We start from the raw sequence: 24302 nt of genomic DNA, 5'->3' as shown, positions 1-24302 counted from the left end.
TTTGACCCAAGCTAAACAATTTAAAGGCAATGCTACCAAATACTAATTGAGTGTATGCAAACATCTGATCCACTGGGAATGTGATGAAATAAATAAAATATGAAATAAATCATACTCTCTTCTATTATTCTGACATTTCATTCTTAAAATAGTGGTGATCCTAACTGACCTAAAACAGGGAAGTTTTACTAGGATTAAATGTCAGGAATTGTGAAAAACTGAGTTTAAATGTATTTGGCTAAGGTGTATGTAAACTTCCGACTTCAAATGTAGGTGTTCCTTTTGTCCAGGTCGGAAACGTCAGTGTGGAGTGCAATAGAGATTGCATCATCTGTGGATCTGTTGGGGCAGTATGCAAATTGGAGTGGGTCTAGGGTTTCTGGGATAATGGTGTTGATGTGAGCCATAACCAGCCTTTCAAAGAACTTCATGGCTACAGACGTGAGTGCTACGGGTCGGTAGTCATTTAGGCAGATTACCTTTGTGTTCTTGGGCACAGGGATTATGGTGGCCTGCTTGAAACATGTTGGTATTACAGACTCTGAAAATGTCAGTGAAGACACTTGCCAGTTGGTCAGCACATGCTCGGAGTACACATCCTGGTAATCCGTCTGGCCCTGCGGCCTTGTGAATGTTAACCTGTTTAAAGGTCTTACTCACATTGGCTACGGAGAGCATGATCACACATTCGTCCGGAAGAGCTGATGCTCTGATGTATGTTTCAGTGTTATTTGCCTCGAAACAAGCATAGAAGTAATTTAGCTCTTCTGGTACAACCTCATTGATGCCTGGCGAGCACATAATCATAAATGAAAAGAGTACACTTTCTACTCAAACAGACGATTTCATACTATTATCTATACCTCTATTTACTTTAATCAAGAAAATAGAAATTCGACATATGAGCTTGTCTGACCACCCCACTTACTACTGCCAACTTCAAATGTCAGAATCTCCTAAAAGAGCCACAAGATGGCATTTCAAAGTTTCATTACTACAAACTCCTACATTCTGTGATCAACTTGAAATTGAACTAAATTAATAACCATAAAAAACAAAGATTCAGTTGACGACCCCCAGATTCTATGGGATGCCACCAATGGTTTTGTAAAAAAAAAAAAAAGTTTTTTAAATAATGCAACTGGCATTTGCATATGGGTTGAATAAATCACAATTAAAGAAGATACCAGAATTGGAAATGTTGTTAACCATGTTAGAGCATTCTCAACAAACACTCTTTTCAGACCGGGTAGCTATTACTCTTTCCAAAGTCAAGACAGAACTTAATATATTGATAAGAAAGAGGGCAAAATTAGACTCAACCATTACTTCCATGGTCCCAGTCATTTACTGGCCAACAAGCTACACAGTAATGATCAATTAGCTGATACAGCAACTATTGAGTCTGAAACAGGGGAATTACTATCAGAACCCATATTAATAAATCAAAGATTCTCCTGCTTCTATAAATAACTGTACAACTCTGATTGTAAATCCACACCAAGCCAGACTAAGTCCTTTCTAAAAGAAATAAGAACTCCACCTCTCTCAATAGATGACACCTCCTCGCAAATCTCTCTCATTGAACTCAAAAGGGCATTGGATAGCATGAATAAAGACAAATAACCTGGATAGGTCTATTTAAAATGTAAGTATCAATTAAGTTCATTAATGCTCAAAATTATTAACACTAACCTTTCACAAAGGTTCATCGGGGAGAGATGTGAATACATAAAAAAGTGTATTTTTTATTTTTTTTAAAGGTAAGGATGCCATCCAGTGTTCTCACTATCGCCCCCCATCTTTGATATAAACAGATATTAAACTGTTTTCCAAAATGTTGTCGTCTTGAGACTGATCCAAATTGGCCCACAAGGTCCTCCTTTGCTATCTTTATCAAGCATGGAACACCTGGCCCAGGCAATTAGTAATTTGAAGGAATTTACGCAGACGATATTTGACTATATACTGTATAGACAATGTATATTTTTATTTGTATTTATTAAGGATCCCCATTAGCTGATTCCAAGGCAGCAGCTACTCTCTTCCTGGGATCCAGCAACATTAAGGCAGTTATATACAATAACAAATATTACATTACATTTCATAACACTTTTCACAACACATTAAGTGTGTTCTCTCAGGCCACCACTCTACTATCACATATCTACAATACAAAATCCATGTGTACGTGTGTGTAGTGCGTGTTATCATGTGTATATGTGCCTGTGTGTCTCTTCACAGTCCCCGCTGTTCCATAAGGTGTATTTTTATCCGTTTTTTAAAATTGGATTTTACAGCTTGCATCAGATACCTGATGTGGAATAGAGTTCCATGTAGCCTTGGCTCTATGTTGTACTGTATGCCTCCCATAGTCTGTTCTGGACTTGGGGATTGTGAAGAGACCTTTGGTGGCATGTCTTGTGGGGTATGCATGGGTGCCGAGCTGTGTGCTAGTAGTTTAAACAGACACTTCGGTGCATTCAGCATGTCAACACTTCTTACAAAAACAAGTAGTGATGAAGTCCACTTTGAGCCATGAGATTTAAATGCACATCATTAATGTTCTCTCCGTGTACATTTAATGGCCAGCCGTGCTGCCCTGTTCTGAGCCAATTGTAATGTTTCAAGGTCCCACTGTGTACCACCTGACCACACGACTGAACAATAGTCCAGATGCAACAAAACTAGGGCCTGTAGGACCTGCCTTGTTGATAGTGTTCTTAAAAAGGCAGAGCACAGCTTTGTTATGGACAGACTTCTCCCCATCTAAGCTACTGTTGCATCAACATGTTTTGACCATTCTAAAACTAACTGCAGCTCTTTGTTAAGTGTTCCAGTGATTTCACTCGCTGTATTAGCTGACATGTATAGTGTTGAGTCATAGACACACTGGCTTTACTCAAAACACCTTTACCTAAAACACAAGGCCAAATCTTCACTGGAGTTGCTTACCAAGAAGACCGTGAATGTTCTGGAAGAGGCTGAGTTACAGTTGTGACTTAAATCTGCTTGAAAATCTATGCCAAGACCTGGAAATGGTTGTCTAGCAATGATCAACAACCAATTTGAAACAGCTTGAAGAACTTTGAAATTAATAACGTGCAAATGTTGCACAATCCAGGTGTGTAAGTCTCTTAGAGTTACCCAGAAAGACCAGCAGCTGTAATCACTGCAAAAAGGTGATTCTAACATGTTTTGAGTCATAGGGTTGAATACTTATATAATCAAGATATATTAGTGTTTTATTTTTCTTTCGTCTTTTACAAATGTTAGAATTTTTCTTCCACGTTGACAGAGTATTTTGCATAGATCATTGACATAAAATGACAATTAAATGCATTTTAATCCCACTTTGTAACACAACAAAAAGTGGAAAAAGTCAATGGGCGTGAATACTATCTGAAGGCACTGAATGCAATCATTACTACGTACATAACCCATCTTTATAGGAAAATAATTTTGGAGCAGTGTTTGAGGATGACACTTTGGGATCTGTGCAACATAGCAAGAGAACATTCTTTCTCTTTTAGCGCTAGAAACAGCCTAATCAAATTCAAGGTGGTTCACCATATCCACTGGTCCAGGGCTAAACCTGGAAGAATATTCTCTGGTTTTGATCTTACATGCGTTCGATGTAAAATAGAACTAGCCAAACTATTTCAGGTTTTGGTTTTCTGGAATGTTTATATTTAAATATGTCTCTGATATACACTGACTGTACAAAACATTAGGAAAACCTGCTCTTTCCATGACAGACTGTTCGATGTAAAATAGAACTAGCCAAACTATTTCAGGTTTTGGTTTTCTGGAATGTTTATATTTAAATATGTCTCTGATATACACTGACTGTACAAAACATTAGGAAAACCTGCTCTTTCCATGACAGACTGACCAGGTGAATCCAGGTGAAAGCTATGATCCCTTATTGAGGTAACTTGTTAAATCCACTTCAAAATCAGTGTAGATGAAGGGGAGGAGACAGTTTATAGAAAGATTTTTAAGCCTTGAGACAACTGAGACATGGATTGTGTGTATGCGCCATTCGGAGGGTGAACAGGCAAGACAAAATATTTAAGTGTCTTTGAACGGGGTACAGTTGTAGGTGGCAGGCGCACCGGTTTGAGTGTGTCAAGAACTGCAACAGTGCTGGGATTTTCACAATCAAAAATGTCCTGTGTGTATCAAGAATGGTTACACCCAAAGGACATCCTGCCAACTTGACAACTGTGAGAAGCAGTGGAGTCAACATAGGCCAGCATCCCTATTGAACGCTTTCAACACCTTGTAGAGTCCATGCCCAGATGAATTGAGGATGTTCTGAGGGCAAAAGAGAGTGCAACTCAATATAAGGAAGGTGTTCTTAATGCTCAGTGTATATGCCACTTTCATTGATCCGTCTCCCCTTACAGCTCTTTTTGGAGTACTACCCATAAGCAACCCTTGTCAAGAATTCAGTCTGACACTGTTGCCTGTACCACTCTATTAGCTGGACGACTCATACTTCCCTATCTCACAAATATTGCGAAGGAGATGTATTTGAGCTCTCTGAAATGAGAGAAAATGTAATTCAGTGGTGTAGTCTAATTGTGTGCGAGTTTTATGTAAAACAAAATAGTAGATAGTCAATGTGAAATCAGACAGGACTTCCTCATTACTGGGGGGGGGGGGAAATCACATCTCTGATGTTAAGTAGAACTCTGAGGCCCTGCATTCCTGCCTAGTTAAACTCTGGTAATACACACAGCGGGGCGACTGTAAACCCAGTAACACACAGGGGGTTACGTTATGGGGGCTGCACCCAGGGGGTAAGGTGTTTGATGTGACATTCACCTGGTGTACAACGAGTGATGCTGACAAATAACCAGAGATGGGAGTTTCATAATTTTGCTCTTAATGTGCTCCAAAACATCCCTGAAATTTCAGAGAGCGCCTTCTGTCTGACTTGAAGGCCACTTTTTCCATACGATTTAAATTTGATGGAGAGCAGATGAAAGACGAATCAAGCAAAAGTTAGTTTCTTCCAACCTCTTCAGCAGTGAGAGACAATGTTGTTAGAATGAATAAAAAATAAAGGAAACCCTTCTCTTTCCAACCAGGATCATTATGAGGCTTTTGAAGTGAGGGATAGTTTTATGACTTCTTGTGTTCATTTTCCCCCCACAATTCACAGCAACCAGGGCAATGATCTCTAGTGGATATTATCAGCAAACAATGGCTTTGGAGTAATAAAAGTCTTAAAACTAGTCTAAAGTAACTAGTCTTAAAAAGTTCAATAAGGACTGTTTTATCTCACCAAGGGGAAAATTGGTTGTATCTGGACTAAACTCTAGTGCATAGATACTGAACCACAAGACTGAATGAAATTAACCTGCAGTTTAAAAATACAGAAAAACAAGACAACCCCTTGTGATAATCGTTCTGAATGCAAAACCTTTCAAGCACAACCCATGCTTTTTGACAGAGGTTTTCTGGGACTACACGTGCGAGGAAAGGAGGAGTGATAGTGTAAAGGGGGGGGGACAGAAGGAGGGAGAGAGGGGGTATTTGTCTTCTGTGTGAGCGGCGCAGACGCAGGGGTTGTGCTGTTCATTTAATGCAAGGTTAGGCAGGCATCGCTGATGAATGGACTGTCGACAGGAGAACAAAAGCAGGAGCTCCATCATACACACCCACACACATTCTCTCCCTCACACGTGGTCCACACGCAGGGCAGAAGTTACCAATAGGCAAAGATCTATGATTAAGCGCCTCTAAAATCCTAACATTAGCCCATACGGGGGAAAACACGAAACTGGCCAGTGTCTATGGGAAATGTCTTCCAACTCCCACAGTCTGCCACTATCCACAATACCCCTTTGAAATACTGGTCAAACACAGACACCCAAGAGCCACCCTTAACACCTGTCACCAGAGATTCTGCTAATTGTCAAATTTTCAGTCAAATGTTCAGTAGCTTAAGAGTTTTGAGGGAAAAATCTGGCATATTTTTTTTTTTTTTATACAAGATAATTAACACAAAAGCACTAAAAACATTGATTTAAATGAGTATTTTTAGCCCGATCATAGAATTTTTTTTCACACTTTTCTCATTGCACTCGGCTCTAAACCTAGAACAGGTCATCCACATTCTGAGAAATGGAACAAATAAAAAAAGGTGGATGTTCAATTATGTGGCTGTGAAAAGAGGAAAAATGAGAGGATGTTTACAAATTCCATTAGATCCACGGGGCCGACCAAGAGCAGAGGCAGATAATAACCAGCTATTGATTAACTTTTGAAATAGTGGAGAGAGACACTGGTGCCCCACTGCACAATGATCTCAGAATACAATTGGCCACCAAAGACAAATCACTTGCCGGAGTCCACCAGGGCTATTTCTGCTCTCTCTGTTCTCTCTCTGTGTGCTGCTTCGCAAATGGCACTCTGTTCCCTTCATAGTGCACTGCGTTTGACCAGAGCCCTATGCCGATCAGTCTGTGAGCTTCCCAGAGGAGGGGGAGACAAAGAGCTACGGTGTGAGTGCCTGCCAGCGCAGTATAGAATAGACTAGATGATAGGTGGATGACAGTTCACCGTACAGAGTGAACTATCATCCACCCCCTGCCTAGTGCCTAAGATTGGTTACGGAGAAGATGTAAACAAGGGGTCTCTGACTCCGGTCCTGAAAGCGTCTGGAAGTGTGGGCTTTTGCTCCACTGCAGCACTTACGCAAATGTTTAAAAATAATCAGCTAATCATGGTTATCACTATCAGACCAGTTTTATCAGGTGTGTTAGAGCTGTTAGTGTTAGATTCTTTATTTGGATACTCCATTTGGTTAGAATGTACATTTTTCTTCTGCCCCCCAAAAACCCCATACACACAAAGCATGTTGAGAGGCGCAGGGTCAGCCACATTTCAGCACACCTCGATGTAGACCAATTTTGAGTTTACGTGCCTTGCTCAAGGGCACATGACAGTGGTTTGTACTCGGGATAAGAGACAGATAAGAGAAAGCAGTTCCCAGTAGGCATGAAATGGCACAGAACGTTTTTAAATGGGGAGGTACTACCTGAACTTTCTGCTGGAAAGTGCCAAGCTGTGCCATATTGAACATGACACAAACGTCCACAACCCCACTGTAGAGTTTTGTGGGGTGGTGGATATTTATCATAAAGATTAAATATGCATTAAATGTTTATATTTCAGGTACAGAAAGAACACGCCATGTATGTAACGCGGTCTTCCCTGGTGTGACAAACTCCCTTCACACGTGACGCAACATGCATGTAGTCAGCCACACCTGGGGATCAGGAGGATTGTCTATCCATCACACTGGTGTACCACCCACCTGATCCTTCCTAGCCAATTAGCTGGCCCCATTTATCACCACACCTGTGATCAATCCTCACCGCTGACAGCCTTGATTAACTCAGAAGATTGAGTTAGGTGTGTGTGTGTGTGTGTGTGTGTGTGTGTGTGTGTGTGTGTGTGTGTGTGTGTGTGTGTGTGTGTGTGTGTGTGTGTGTGTGTGTGTGTCTCACCGTGCAGTCTGTGCTGTCTGTTATCTTTAGGCAGAAGTCTGATGCAAACTCCAGCTCAGAGAGAGACACTGCGTTACAATCGATCCCCTGGGGAGAGGAGTCCACAAACAAAAGATCAATACACACACTTTCACATTCTGTAATCAAACAAACCAGGAAATTAAAACACGCTTTTGGTCTTATCAAGCAAGACACAGAAGAACAGTGAAGTATCAGCGATACAAGAGAACTAAGCACTTGTACTAAAGGTGACTGCTTTTCCCCTGTTCTTGAGTACTATTCACCAAAAACAGAATACTTGCCAAAACAAGAGGTTAGACTCCCCAACAAAGAAGTTACATACCTACAAAAGTACAACAACTAGGGATGGCTTTATACCCCTTTTCAATTTCACTTTCTAAAGCACATTCCTTAACATTCTGAGAGGAAAAGCCATAACTGTTTTAACAGTGATTTGCAATTCCCTGAGAGACAGGCTCTTCATTTTACGCCGTTCCGACCATCCTTAATGGAATGTTATTGGGTCGTATCAGAGGGAGGCAATGGACGAGAATCCATGCAATTTGGGCCAAGGGGGAGCTGTCCATTTTTCACTAAAGGGGAGAAACTATCGGTTAGAGGATTCTAATTATATTATTTCACCTGCTCCGCTCGTTCATCATGGGAAAAACGTGGAAAAGAACATGCTACTTCACAAAATGGAGGATGGGTAGAGGAAGGAGCATCCATGGAAAAGACAGAGAATATGATAAAAATGGTTTTAAAAAGGTATCCATGCTCTCATTTGTGTGTGTGATATAGAAAGTCCATTAGGAAATGCGATGTGTGTGTATATGGTGTATGTAAGTGCAGGATCTGTGAGGATGATTGTGCTTGTAATGTGTGTGTATTAGTGAGTGTGTTGTACTCTCCCTGCGGTGTTTGTGTAGTCTCTCTGCGGTGCGTGTGTGTGTGTGTGTGTTTTCTCCATCAGCTCAGTGAGTGCCTCTCCATCTGCAGGGGGGACAGAGTAATGAAGTTTCCTAAAGAGGAACTTAAACAAGGATTAGACTTATCAATCACCCAGCACTAGAGCACTGTCACACACAACAACAAAGTGCCTCCAGGGACCGCTCTCTCTCTACGACTAACTCTCTTTCCCTCGCTCTGTATTCACCCTCTACACCCACTCTATTTCTGTAACCTTTTTCCTTTCTATATACCTTGTGTGTGTATATACCTGTATGACTGCAGGCTCAGAGATGAGTGTGTCTGGTTTGAGGACCTGCACCACGGCCTCTGGCACCACGGCCCTCTTCATGCACGCCATCTTGAACCCGTATACGTCATCCCAGAATGCAATACGGTCCTGGTGCTTCTCCGTGTCGCCCACTGCCGCCAGGCTGATGGTGCAACGATCAGGGTAGACTAAAAAGAGAGTAAGATGTATGGATAGACTGAACATAGAGGAGAAGAGTGATAGGGGAGTAGGGATATGCATTTGAAATTATTTCACTATTCGAATAGTGATTTTTTTTTTTATTCAGAAAAATAAATAAATCCTCTACTCTCATCAACAATCAGAATGACACAAAATGCCACAACAGCAGACATTGTGCAGTTGTTTTCAGGGTGTTATATCTGTAGTTTTTAACTAACAGTAGACTAGGCTAACAGTAACAATGAAAGAGAAGTCTGCAGTCGCCATCATAGAACTGAGTGATTTGCACTGATCTGTTTCTTGTGGACCCTCTGTTGGTTCATACCTGTACTAGGCTCATCGCTATTTGAAGTGGGGAAAATGCGCTATGATAGTAAAATGCCTTTTCGTGTAAAACGCAACCCATAAGCCATAGCCCGTGAGATAGAAAATGAGCTTGAAAATAAAACAATCACTCCTGATATTCAATTAACCGTGCCCATCCCTATTAGGGAGGGAGTGGAGATATATGGCCAAGTCCAGATACCCGTGCTCGCATGCTAAATAGTAGGTTGTTTGGGTACACAACGTTTCAAAAATGTTTTACACTTTAAAATGCCAGGATGCCATACTCATTTCGGCTTTTAATATAGTACGAATTTGCTGCATGGCATTGACGAAGAAAATCATATTTTCAGACCAACGTGTTTGACAACAGCTGCCAATCATATAAGGGGACATGCTGTACCAAAATTAACAAATGGCTGAAAATAACGCAATTGTGCATTGTCAGTATGGTTGAGCCTAGTATGTTGATATTTGTTGCTTACTGCATATATTTGACCAAACAGTACATTCTAAATAGTATGTAGCACTATCAGTACACAGTATGCAGTTTTAGTAAGTAGCATGCAAGATGGATTTCAGACACAGCCTCAGTCTACGGTGGAGATGACCACAACAGTGTGTGATCTACAATGACAGAAAGCTAAAAGGCACATTTATATTGGTCAGACACTGGGCGACTGTGGCTTATTTATGAATGAAGAGTTCTGAGGAGTCTGGCTTTGAGTTGGATGCCTTTTCCCCCTGATTCCACTGCTGAATCTGAATTCCTGACTTGCTATCAACGCTGCAGTTGCGTGCACAATCGGGACCTTTAATCAAATTGTATTTGCTTGTGTGGACCTTACCGTGAAATGCTTACTTACAAGCCCTTAAACCAACAATGCAGTTGAAGAAATAGAGTTAAAGAAAAAAATGTACTAAATAAACTAAAGTAAAAAATATATAATTACAGGTTAGGTTAGTACAGGTAATTTGTAAAGTGACTATGCATAGATAATAAACAGGGAGTAGCAGCAGTGTAAAAACAAAAGGGGGGTTGGGGGGTCAATATAAACAGTCCAGGTGGCCATTTGATTAATTGTTCAGCAGTCTTATGGCTTGGAGGTAGAAGCTGGTAAGGAGCCTTTTGGTCCTAGACTTGGCGCTCCGGTACCGCTTGCCGTGCGGTAGCAGAAAGAACAGTCTATGATGATGGTGTCGGGTGACTGGAGTCTGACAATTCTTTGGGCCTTCCTCTGACACCGCCTAGTATATAGGTCCAGGATGTCAGTATGGTTGGCCCCAGTGATGTACTGGGCCGTACGCACTACCCTCTTAAGGTCAGCAATTGCCACACCAGGCGGTGATGCAACTGATCAGGATGTTATTGATGGTGCAGCTGTAGAACGCTTTGAGGATCTGGGGACCCATGCCAAATCTTTTCAGTCTCCTGAGGGGGAAAAGGTGTTGTCATGCCCTCTTCAAGACTTTCTTGGGGTGTTTGGACCATTATAGTTCGTTGGCGATATGGACACCAAGGAACTTGAAACTCTCGAAACGCTCCACTACAGCCCCGTCGATGTTAATGGGGGCCTGTTCGGCCCGCCTTTTCCTGTAGTCCACAATCAGCTCCTTTGTCTTGCTCATGTTGAGGAAGCGGTTGTTGTCCTGGCACCACACGCCCAGGTCCACCTCCCTATAGGCTGTCTCGTCATTGTCGGTGATCAGGCCTACCACTGCTGTGTCGTCAGCGAACTCAATGATGGTGTTGGGAGTCGTGCTTGGCCACACAGTCATGGGTGAACAGGGAGAATAGGAGGGGAAGAGGGGCCCCAGTGTTGAGGATCAGCGTGGCAGATGTGTTGTTGCATACCCTTACCACCAGGAAGTGGCCCATCAGGAAGTCCAGGATCCAGTTGCAGAGGGAGGTGTTTAGTCCCAGGGTCCTTAGTTTAGTGATGAGCTTGGAGGGCCCTATAGGTGTTGAACGCTTAGCTGTAGTCAATGAACAGCATTCTCACATAGGTGTTCCTTTTGTCCAAGTGGGAAAGGGCAGTGTGGCGTGCGATTGAGATTGCATCATCTGTGGATCTGTTGGTGCGGTATGCGAATTGGAGTGGGTCTAGGGTTTACGACACGATAGTGTTGATGTGAGCCATGACCAGCCTTTCAAAGCACTTCATGGCTACCGACGTGAGTGCTAGCGGGGGGGTTATCATTTAGGCAGCTTACCTTCGCTTAATTGGGCACAGGTACTATGGTTGTCTGTTTGAAACATGTTGGTATTACAGACTCGGTCAGTGAGAGGTTGAAAATCCCAGTGAAGACACTTGCCAGTTGGTCCGCGCATGCCTTGAGTACACATCCTGGTAATCCATCTGGCCCCGCGGCTTTCGGAATGTTGACCTGTTTAAAACTTATTTGGGATCGGTGTCCCTTCCACGGGACAGTTGAGCTAACGTAGGCTAATGCGATTAGCATGAGGATGTAACTAACAAGAACATTTTCCAGCACATAGACATATCTGATATTGGCAGAAAGCTTAAATTCTTGTTAATCTAACGGCACTGTCCAATTTACAGTAGCTATTACAGTGAAAGAATACCATACTATTGTTTGAGGAGAGTGCACAATTTTGAACATAAAAAGTTACTAATACATAAATTAGGCACATTTGGGCAGTCTTGATACAAAATTTGGAACAGAAATGCAATGGTTCATTGGATCAGTCTAAAACTTTGCATATACACTGTGTGGCAAACCTCTTCAAAGCTAGGAGCGTTTGTCACAAATTAAGTGAGAAACTGTCACCAAAGTCAGCCCAGAATTAAAGTCCTTTCGAACATGACAGTACCTGTATGTTTGTTTCTCTGTCCTGGTCCACCCAGGCCGCAGGTAAGGTCAAGGATAGCAGGGTTCGGTACACAAATCTGGTTCTCGGTAGGTCCGGGTCTAAACGCCAACAGGTAAGTCCAAAACAGTCCAGCTCGTACACGGTAAATCCAGCCAATGTAGAATGTCTCTCTCTCTATGGTTCATAGATCCTTCCCGCTCTCTCTCTCTCTCTCTTCCTGGTTTTTCTTGACCTTTTATCTGTGGGTCGGCTCCACCTTCTGAGGGTTCCCCTTGCTTCTGGGAATTGTAGTTTTGGCAGTCGGCCATTTTGTGATCTGTAGTTCTGATCGGGGTGGCCATTTTAGTGATCGGGCAGAGCCCGTTTATTAGTTCTGCCCTCACATATCTGCCATTTATCACTCGACCCCCTTCTTTGCCACAACTGCTGCAATCGAGTGGCCAAAATCTAAATTGCAGCTGGGCTGGAATAATACATTATGGCTTTTCTCTTGCATTTCAAAGATGGTACAAAAAAATACAAAAGAACGGCTGTGAGTCAGGGGGGTACACAGACATCCCCTTTGTATTATCTTTTACCAGATCTATTGTGTTATATTCTCCTACATTCCTTTCACATTTACACATAATTCAAAGTGTTTTCTTTCAAATGGTACCAAGAATATGCATATCCTTTCTGCCTGAGTTACAGGCAGTTAGATTTGGGTATGTCATTTTAGGCGAAAATTTTAAAAAAGGGGCAGATCCTTCCTCTTGCTAAGTTGTGCACCGGGGCCTCCCACTCTTTCTATTCTGGTTAGAGACAGTTTGTGCTGTTCTGTGAAGGGACTAATACATAGCGTTGTACGAGATCTTCAGTTTCTTGGAAATTTCTCGCATGGAATAGCCTTCATTTCTCAGAACAAGAATAGACTGATGAGTTTCAGAAGAATGTTCTTTGTTTATGGCCATTTTGAGCTTGTAATCGAACCCACAAATGCTGATGCTCCAGATACTCAACTAGTCTAAAGAAGGCCAGTTTATTGCTTCTTTAATCAGCACAACAGTTTTCAGCTTTGCTAACATAATTGCAAAAGAGTTTTCTAATGATCAATCAGCCTTTTAAAATGATAAACTTGGATTAGCTAACACAACGTGCCATTGGATCATAGGAGTGATGGTTGCTGATAATGGGCCTCTGTACGCCTATGTAGATATTCCCTAAACAAATCTGCCGTTTCCAGCTACAATTGTCATTTTCAACATTAGCAATGTCAACAACGTATTTATAATAAATTTGATGTTTAAATGGACAAGAAATGTGCTTTTCTTTCAGTAACAAGGACATGTCTAAGTGACCCCAAACTTTTGAAAAGTAGTGTGTGTATATATATATATATATATATATATATATATATATATATATATATATATATATATTCAGTATATCATGTTACGAGGCAGGTACAACAGTAAACATGGATTTGACTACTTTTTACCATATTTAGCTTATCATATGCTGACCAATTTCTCATAGCAGTTATAAAAGCGGAAAGGAGGCAAGGAAGTTCTTGAAAACATTACCCTAACAGTATGAAACATGAATTTCCCTCTCGGATTGAAACCCCATTATAAGAGACTTTGTTGCTGTGGGACTCGGCATCCATTTCATAAAGCACCAGTAATGAGTATATCCATCAAATACCAGACCTTTATGGCCGCTCTGTCCTACTTTTTACACTTTCTGTCAATACTGACCTTGTTTGTGACTCATGTTTATGACTGGGACAAAAATACAAAACATGCTTGATGTAGAATACATTTTTTAAGTATTTCAAAAAATATATATTTTTAAAACATTCCTGCAACTCAGAATTAAATCAAGGGAGTAATTCACCTCGATACAGCCACAGAGCCAAACCAGGCTCTGGTTATACACAGATATTAAACCCCATCTGAATGTATTCTATAAACATTAATCCATGAATTTGAAATGAACATTAAACATGAGTCTTAATGTGTTTTGTAAACGTTAAACATCTAAAAATGTGTTCATCTGACTGGTTAATCGGCTTGGTGATTTGGCAGAGGCTGAAGCGCTTGGGGCCATGACTGTTCCCCCCCATGGAGGGACATTACAGCCATATGCTTAAGTGCTAGATATTACGAAAGACATAACCACTTCAAAGTTGTCACAGAATAACCTACTGTCACAAACACAAAATCGAAGAGTAGACTGTACATGACACACTGACTGGCGGGAAGCTACGAACAGCAGAATGTCTCGTTTTTATTGCAGCAACTGCTGTCCACTGTAGAACTCATTGTGAAATCCATGGACGTGGATTGTTTTGGTGCTAAAAATGGATACATGCACATTATTTTAAAAAGAAAGGATAGATGACAGGAAAACAGTAGTATGTAGTTGGGTAGGATGGCAAGAAAGTAAGACCCGGAAAGATGTTCAAGACTCCAGCCAACCAAGCCATAGACTGTTCTCACTGCTTCCACGCGGCAAGCGGTACCGGAGCATCAAGTCTGACACCAACAGGCTCCTGAACAGCTTCTAACCCCAAGCCATAAGACTGCTAAATAGCTAACAAAATGTCTACACTGACTATCTGCATTGACCCTTCTATTTTATACAAAAATGTGCACTCCATGCACACTCAATCTATGAACATTCTACATACTCACACTGACACTCCAACACACTTCATTTGCGCACATACATAACGCGCACACACATTCATTCTGACTCTACACAAGCACACACTCGCATACAGTACAATCATCATATTCGCTGCTGCTACTCTGTTTATAATATATCCTGATGCCTAGTTACCTTACCCCAATACATACTGTATCTAACCCTGCCACTCCAGTATCCCGGCACATTGTAAATATGGTATTGTCAGTGGCCCTGGAAGTGATCCTATATATAGCTTACTTACTTTCTTGTGTTCTTCTTATTTCTATTTCTCATGTGTTTTTGTGCTAGTACTACTGCATTGTTGGAAAAGATCAACCAAGAAAGGCACATCACTGTACTGGTGCACATGACAATAAAAAGTTGAATTCCAGAAAAAACATAACACCTTCTCAGTGTAGAAAAACATACTGTAAATGTAAAAAGTTTGTGTAAATGGGATAACAGAATGAGGTACATATCCAGGCAGTAACTAGCTCATGTTTGTCAATACAACTGTGTATGTCAGACTTAGTTAGTGCGTGAACAGTTGCGGGTTGGACCGAGTTGATATTGTTCGCTAGTGAGAGTGCAAGACCAAGACAAGCAGGCAATAGTCATACATTGAGAGATGTGTCCGGCAATGTTTTAATTGTCATTTTTATATCTGCCTAAAAGCAGACAATTACCTGCTACGGGAAACACTCGGCAAAGGTCAAGTTCGATGTTGTGGTGATAATTTGAAGTTGTATTTTTTGACAATCCTCATATAAGACGTTATGGCACTTAATAATAAACTATTATCCTGCACTTCATGTATTCCCCTAACACTGTCTCTCCGCCAGCACGCACGCACACACACGCCAGCACGCACGCACGCACGCACGAACACACAGTATTTCTCTCATTTATTCATGGGACAAGGCCACAGAAGAGAATCATACAGTGACAGAAGAAACCTTGTACAGACTGTTCTGTCTCTGACTACCAGTAACCGAAAGGTTGCTGGAAGGAATCCCCGAGCTGACAAGGTAAAAATCTGTCGTTCTGCCCCTGAGCAAGGCAGTTAACCCACTGTTCCCCGGACGCCGAAGACATGGATGTCGATTAAGGCAACCCCCCGCACCTCTCTGATTCAGAGGGGTTGGGTTAAATTTGGATGACACATTTCAGTTGAATACATTCAGTTGGACTGACTAGGTATCCCCCTTTCCCATCTCAACAGGCTTGTATTTCTGGGGCTGCGTCCCTATGTTGGAGAGATTTCCAAGCTTTCAGAGGAGACTCTGTGGCAATCACCATAGCAAGTTCGAGAACCTTAGAGCTCAATTCAACCTAACCTGCATTGCAGAATAGCGCATATCAGCAAATGAACATACTCCCCTCCCCATGGTCGATAATACAAGCTATCCACCTCATTTTCAAACGTTGCTATAGGCACACCCAAACAACGGAAGTGATGGATTCCATTTCCGCTTTACTTCCCTAATGCAGTTTGTCGGTGGAAAACTTGCCAGTAAATTATTTGAAAGAGTCAATTTAGAGAGTATAAAAGTCAAGTAAACAAGTATAAGTGTAATTTTATACTTATTTAATTTGTTCGCTAATGTTAGCTAGACTTACTAGTAGGCTAGTTCTGTTGTGATAATGTTAGTTGTGTTGTGTCAGAAACAGGAAGACTCTGAATGGATGGTGACAGCTATGTGATGAGTGTCTCACGGGCTCCTCTGATTGGCTCTTCAGCCACAGTGACACCTGCCACTCACACCACCACCCACGACGACAGATTTGTCACTTAATTTTTCCCTGATTACTGGAGCAAGTTAGTAATTATAAGGGCCAAGTGAGAGGAGGGGGATGCTGATTGGGCAGGAATGGAACAGGCCTGAAAAATAAAGGGGAGAGAGAAAAAGAGAAAGCGAGGGATAGGGGTGGGAGAGAAAGGAGGGGGGTGAGAGAAGAAAATAGGAAAAATGCAAGGGAGGAGGGAGGCTGTACTGTAGACGGAGAGAGAGAGCGAGAAAGAGAACGAGTCGGGGGGGTACACAGGCATCCCCAGATTCATGGTTTTGACATCTGTGTCCTTCTCGACTCGCTGCTCACAGCCCGTTTGGGGGTGGGGGGTGGGGGGGTTATGGGTAGACGGACAAAAAAGATCCCTTATCCCTTGACGCTGGACGACTCTGGTGAATGGGGATACATTTAAGGATGAAGATGAGGTTAATGTGCTGGGTAGAATGAGGGAACTTCTGAAACACACTAATGTAAAAACACACACACCGCAGCACAGGAGATAGAGAAATAACACGCATGAAGGCACACACGCCCATCAGTGAGTTATAGTGAAATAAGAAACCCCAAAAAATGAGAGAATGCTTGACAAATAATGACTTCCAACCAAGAGAAATCAGAGAAGGTGGGGATTCAGTATCTTACCTATACTATTTATCCCTCATTCTTTCTCTTTTCCCTCTGCTCCCCTCATCTGGCTCTGCCCCCTCTTTCCTCTTCATCTCGTTCCATCCCTCTCTCTGACCTCTCATTTTCTCAATTTCTACCCTCATCTTAATCTCTCTTTCCTTCTCTCTCTCTAGTCTGCACCCTCTTCTCCCCACCCTTTTTTCTTCCTGCTCCCCCCTCTCCGTCCTTCCCTCTCTCCCTCTCCAGGTGTGACCTTTCTGCTGTCCCTGACAGCCAGTAAAAGGCAGTGTTTCAGAACTACTCCTGTGTCAGGCCCCTGTTTGTCACAAATCATTAAGCCTGGCCAGTGACAGACAGCAGCTGACCCTGAATATCCATATGCTCTCTCACACACACCAGTGCGTGCACATGCTGGCATGGGCTACACACATGCGGTAAAAAGCACAAAAACACACAGGCAGAAAAGCAGTGAAATACTGTACTGTGTACCATCTGCCATCATGTGTACACACTAGAGCTGGGCGATATGGACAAAAACTCTTCTCAAAAAATTTAGCCATTTTGCTTGATAACGATAAATACAACGATTTGTTTCACTTTTAATGCACAGTTAATTTCCATTAGCGGCAGGGTTCTAGACTAACTTTTTCCAGTGCCTTTAAGAAGTAAGACAACTGAGATGGTATGGTTAAAAAAATAAGTTAGCTATTTCATCTAACATGTCCAGAGAATGCATGATTTATATTTTGATATGCAACCTGTTCAAATAGGATCCAGAATGGTCCCATTTATTTTTGACTCTTTAAGCGTGATTTGTCCGTGATGGTCAGTGATGAAAAATCTGCGCACCGGAACAAAGTTCCTCGGTAGTCATCGCGTCCCACAGTCTGTTGACAGATGCTACGCTACAATACCAGTTATGTTATGCGTTTCTGTCCACAAGAGAATACTTTCAGCATTGCTCATTCAGTACGCAAATCGAGAGGAAGAAAAAAAAATTGTGACAAGAAAAGTTGCTTCGGTAATTTTTTTATTTGTTTTATTTTACCTTAATTTAACTAGGCAAGTCAGTTAAGCACAAATTCTTATTTTCAATGACGGCCTAGGAAAAGTGGGTTAATTGCCTTGTTCAGGGGCAAAACGACAGATTTGTACCTTGTCAGCTCGGGGATTCAAACTTGCAACCTTTCAGTTACTAGTCCAACGCTCTAACCACTAGGCCACACTGCCGCCCCAAAGACGTAAGACGAAGACAATGTTGGTGTCTAATTTTCTATTTATCGTCCCTGCTCTAGTGTGCTTACACACACATCAAAGAAAACCATAAATAAGAGAATAGAACTTTGCAATGCATCAAATGCTGTGGTTTTGCGCTTCAGTAAAAAATAAAGCAAGTGATTTCTCCTATAATTTAAAAACTACAGTTGCTCCACTTTTCACCCTTTTTCTAATTTAAATCGTTACACAGTAAAATGCAAAGTGGCATGCACAGCCGGAGATAAGGCTCTGGAGACAGGTACACACAATAAAATGTTGTAAATGTACATATAAAACCACACTGAACTGGCATTGGATGGCTACTGCCTTCGACTGCACTTCCTACAGGGGGCATTCGGTGGACCAGTGGAACAATACTGAAGTGTGCGCGGTGTGGTGTGTGGGTGTGTGCGCGTGTCCATGCATGTGTTTGCATCCATGTCCATGTGTCCATAAAAGAAAAACAAGCTGCCTGATAGCTCTGCTCAGTCATTGAGGTCATATGACGGTCATGCAACGTCTAATGCCATTTTAAGCTCCACCCACAATATCATCAACCACAACAGATAGGGCAACAGAGAGAGACCGTAAAAAACCTGATCTAGCATATTAAGTGTTTATGTTGTTTGTTTTTTTGGAGGGGAGGGGGTCTTCTTACTGTATATACTGTACATATACAGTAGGGTATAGGGTCGTTCTATATGAATTCAATCACTTTTTGACTGACAATCATTTGATGTGATGTGATTTTCCTCCTTAGTAGCTTGGGTTAATGTCCCTATTCAATCACTAAGACCAGCGGGCTGTATAGAACCATCATAAATGTGCATCGTTCTTTTATTGTCCATTTGTATTGTTCTTGTCCTTTTCTTAAATGCCATTTTAAAAGGTGTACATGATAGTGCAACACATTTTTCCCAAGGGGAGAAATTAAGTAAGGTACAGTGTGTGTGCGCGTGACTCACCTGAGCCCCCCTCGGCCAGATAGAGGTCTCTGGCATAGAGAACCGAATCCAGCATTGACTCAAACAGCAGGAAGTAACCCTTGAAGAGAGAGAGGACAGATCAGTACAATACAATGGTCAGGGAGACATGCATCAGAGGGTTGCTGTCAATATCTCAGGTGCCACCTACTACCGATGTGCCCTTGAGCAAGGCATTTAACTCCAGAGTTGACCCTGTGCTGCTCCCAGACTGTAATGTGAGTACCGTAAATTCCGGACTATAAGCCGCAACTTTTTTCCCACGCTTTGAACCCCGCGGCTTAAACAATGACGCGGCTAACATATGGATTTTTCCCGCTTTCAATTTGTTTTTCTAAAAAAAAAATAACATTCTGTGACGTGCTCAGTTTTTTGCCGGCATGAAGCTTTCATTAGACCAATGAAATTGCCGAACTGGTTAAGGTCAAACAACTTTTTTGTTTACGGTTTAGATTAAATCGAGCGCTCTCAAACTTCCCATCATTCTGATTACGGTAGTCATTTTGTCACCCTCATCATGGCAAAGACACGGAGAAATGCATATGATGCAGCTTTCAAGTTGAAGGCGATTGATCTGGCTGTTGGAAAAGGAAATAGAGCTGCTGCACGGGAGCTTGGTCTTAATGAGTCGATGATAAGACGTTGGAAACAGCAGCGTGAGGAATTGACTCAGTGCAAAAAGACAACTAAAGCTTACTGCAAATCATTTTTTTTTGTTTCAAGCCGTGTTTCGTTAAAGCCTATTTATTTTTGTTACAAGCCGTGTTTCGTTAAAGCCTATTTATTTTTGTTACAAGCCGTGTTTCGTTAAAGCCTGTGTAAAGTTCATTTGTTTCAATGTACCGGTAGGCACCTGCGGCTTATAGACATGTGCGGCTTATTTATGTTCAAAATAATATATATTTTTTTAAATTCAGTGGGTGCGGCTTATATTCAGGTGCGCTTAATAGTCCGGAAATTACGGTAATTGTGTGGTGGGGATGGGTACTGTGACAGCAAGTTCTAACACATTTCCGTTTTCTCTGTATAATGGATCAATAAAGATTTGATTGTCTATTTCATATGATCAAGTCACGTCTTGAATTATATTCCGCTCTGGTGATTTTAAACATGGCAAAAATATAGTCGAGCAAGCAACTGCAATTGAAATTCGAGGTGAGATTTAAATAACTTAATATAATAAAAATGTGACCAATTACTATCAGGTTTGGGCAAAGGTTGATAGAGTTTTCTTAATATACAGTGGGGCAAAAAAGTATTTAGTCAGCCACCAATTGTGCAAGTTCTCCCACTTAAAAAGATGAGAGGCCTATAATTTTCATCATAGGTACACTTCAACTATGACAGACAAAATGAGAAAAAAAATCCAGAAATTCACATTGTAGGATTTTTAATGAATTTACTTGCAAATTATGGTGGAAAATAAGTATTTGGTCAATAACAAAAGTTTCTCAATACTTTGTTAGATACCCTTTGTTGGCAATGACACAGGTCAAACGTTTTCTGTAAGTCTTCACAAGGTTTTCACACACTGTTGCTGGTATTTTGGCCCATTCCTCCATGCAGGTCTCCTCTAGAGCAGTGATGTTTTGGGGCTGTCGCTGGGCAACACGGACTTTCAACTCCCTCCAAAGACTTTCTATGGGGTTGTGATCTGGAGACTGGCTAGACCACTCCAGGACCTTGAAATGCTTCTTACGAAGCAACTCCTTCGTTGCCCGGGCGGTGTGTTTGGGATCATTGTCATGCTGAAAGACCCAGCCACGTTTCATCTTCAATGCCCTTGCTGATGGAAGGAGGTTTTCACTCAAAATATCACGATACATGGCCCCATTCATTCTTTCCTTTACACGGATCAGTCGTCCTGGTCCCTTTGCAGAAAAACAGCCCCAAAGCATGATGTTTCCACCCCCATGCTTCACAGTAGGTATGGTGTTCTTTGGATGCAACTCAGCATTCTTTGTCCTCCAAACACAACGAGTTGAGTTTTTACCAAAAAGTTATATTTTGGTTTCATCTGACCATATGACATTCTCCCAATCCTCTTCTGGATCATCCAAATGCTATCTTGCAAACTTCAGACGGGCCTGGACATGTACTGGCTTAAGCAGGGGGACACGTCTGGCACTGCAGGATTTGAGTCCCTGGCGGCGTAGTGTGTAACTGATGGTAGGCTTTGTTACTTTGGTCCCAACTCTCTGCAGGTCATTCACTAGGTCCCCCCCGTGTGGTTCTGGGATTTTTGCTCACCGTTCTTGTGATCATTTTGACCCCACGGGGTGAGATCTTGCGTGGAGCCCCAGATCGAGGGAGATTATCAGTGGTCTTGTATGTCTTCCATTTCCTAATAATTGCTCCCAATGTTGATTTCTTCAAACCAAGCTGCTTACCTATTGCAGATTCAGTCTTCCCAGCCTGGTGCAGGTCTACAATTTTGTTTCTGGTGTCCTTTGACAGCTCTTTGGTTTTGGCCATAGTGGAGTTTGGAGTGTGACTGTTTGAGGTTGTGGACAGGTGTCTTTTATACTGATAACAAGTTCAAACAGGTGCCATTAATACAGGTAACGAGTGGAGGACAGAGGAGCCTCTTAAAGAAGAAGTTTCAGGTCTGTGAGAGCCAGAAATCTTGCTTGTTTGTAAGTGACCAAATACTTATTTTCCACCATAATTTGCAAATAAATTCATTAAAAATCCTACAATGTGATTTTCTGGATTTTTTTCTCTCATTTTGTCTGTTGTAGTTGACGTGTACCTATGCTGAAAATTACAGGCCTCTCTCATCTTTTTAATTGGGAGAACTTGCACAATTGGTGGCTGACTAAATACTTTTTTGCCCCACTGTATGGCGTTGGTGTTTAACGTCAGGTCATCACCATCTGTGGTTAGTTTTGGTCACAATATTTTGTTTGAGTTAAGAGCGTAGTGTAGGCATCCATCTGCATGAGAAAAGGAAAATACAAAGAAAAGACCTGAAGCATTTTGAAATCTCTGGGGGGTGTTTTGTTAAGAGGACATTTTACGCCAAATCAAGACATGGAAATGGTTACAGAATTGTACCGCAACACTCTGCATCCAGGTATGAAGCTTTTATTATTAGTGTCTGTCTGAACACATGCACTGTTTCCATAGCTATCAGAGTAAGCTGGCTGGCTAGCTATATTGCTGTGTAACAGCCAACCGAAATCAGCACATTTTTATATTCAAAGTTAGCAACTAGCTAGCTACTGACGTTATTTAACTGTAATAAACTTCGTTTTTTTTAAAGAAATTGCAGGTTAGCTTGCCATTTTGGTTAGTTAGCAAAAACAAACTAGCTTGCAAGCTAGCTAACAAAGATGCTAGGTCTAACGTTAACGTTAGATAGGCTAGAGTAGCTACAATAACTGTTCTTCCTTTTTTGTATTAGCTAATGATGCTTTTTTGTTTTCATGATGAGCAGTTGATCAGCTGAATGCCAAGTAATAGAGATTGGAATAAGAGCGACAAAAGATCCGTTATTCCCATTAAGACTTAGACAGACCAGTTCCACATCCTAAAATGTTCGCAAGGATTTTGATGCATGTTACTTCTGTCAAGCCATTTTTCAAATATTGTTATCAGAATGGTAATGTGGGTCACAGTTCTCAAAATAAATATTAAATTATTGAAGTGATTGGAAGTCACATGCCAACACATAACAAGCAATAGACTGACAGTAGTGAGAAATATAAATGGTTTCAGTCGTGTGATTCTATTAAAACCACCAGTTGACTTTCATTGGTAATACACCACACTGACTTTATCTTCTCCAACATACACCGAGTATACCAAACATTAGGAACGCCTTCCTAATATTGATATCTCCTCCCCTTCCATCTACACTGAATGAAGTGGATTTAACAAGTACATCAATAAGGTATCATAGCTTTCACCTGGTCAGTCTATGCCATGGAAAGAGCTTAATCTTAATGCTCTGTATACTCAGTGTATATACACTGGACCGAAAGAGAGAAGCATCAGATACCATAAACAGAGCAGAGGGAACTCAAAAAACTAAAAAGGCATGCCAGAGACAGGTTAGTTTATACATGTGAAGCAATCCATACATTTGTAAATGCAGTACTCGGTTCTGAAAAGATAAGCCTCGTACAAGGAATTTTAATGATTTGTAACATGGAGATTTAAGTGTTGAATACCTTTTGTAAATTAGGCAGAGTAACATTTTGTCTATATTCCACAGACTTTGGTCAGTCATGTGAAATCAAATTTTATTTTTCATATACACATATTTAGCAGATGTTATTGCGGGTGTAGCAAAATGCAATAGTATCTAACAATACACACACAAATCGAAAAGTAAAAGAACAGAATTAAGAAATATAAATATTAGGACAAGCAATTTCAGAGTGGCATTGACTAAAATACAGAATAGAATACAATACATACATATGAGATGAGTAAAGCAGTATTTAACCATAATTAAAGTGGCCAGTGATTCCATGTCTATGTATATAGGGCAGCAGCCTCTAAGGTGCAGGGTTGAGTAACCGGGTGGTAGCCGGCTAGTGATGGCTATTTAACAGTCTGATGGCCTTGAGATTGAAAAACAGCTTATGTCCCTCGATCCCAGCTTTGATTCACCTGTACTGACCTCGCCTTCTGGATGATAGCGGGATAAACAGGCAGTGGCTCAGGTGGTTGTTGTCTTTGGTAATCTTTTTGGCCTTCCTGTGACATTGGGTGCTGTAGGTGTCCTGGAGGGCTGGTAATTTTCCCCTGGTGATGCGTTGGGCAGACCGCACCACCTTCTGGAGAGCCCTGCGGTTGCGGGCGGTGCAGTTGCCATACCAGGTGTTGATACAGCCCGACAGGATGCTCTCAATAGTGCA

At 41.6% G+C, this 24302-nt stretch overlaps 1 protein-coding gene across 2 annotated transcripts in view; it reads right to left on the bottom strand.

Moving 5' to 3' along the window:
- The window catches only part of prmt3 (protein arginine methyltransferase 3), a 108139-nt gene that overhangs the window by 45846 nt on the left and 37991 nt on the right, over positions 1 to 24302 (bottom strand). For both annotated transcript variants that reach the window (XM_029722198.1, XM_029722197.1), the window contains exons 11-13: positions 19417 to 19495; positions 8746 to 8933; positions 7527 to 7613 (exon numbers count right to left, since the gene is read on the bottom strand). In XM_029722198.1, the coding sequence (XP_029578058.1) occupies positions 7527 to 7613; positions 8746 to 8933; positions 19417 to 19495 (354 nt within the window). The remainder of the gene's footprint in view (positions 1 to 7526; positions 7614 to 8745; positions 8934 to 19416; positions 19496 to 24302) is intronic.

The sequence above is a fragment of the Salmo trutta genome, chromosome 29, assembly GCF_901001165.1.
Source record: "Salmo trutta chromosome 29, fSalTru1.1, whole genome shotgun sequence".
In the NCBI taxonomy this organism is placed as follows: domain Eukaryota; kingdom Metazoa; phylum Chordata; class Actinopteri; order Salmoniformes; family Salmonidae; genus Salmo; species Salmo trutta.
Note: the sequence above shows the minus strand (reverse complement) of the source record. Positions and strands in the feature narration are given on the sequence as shown.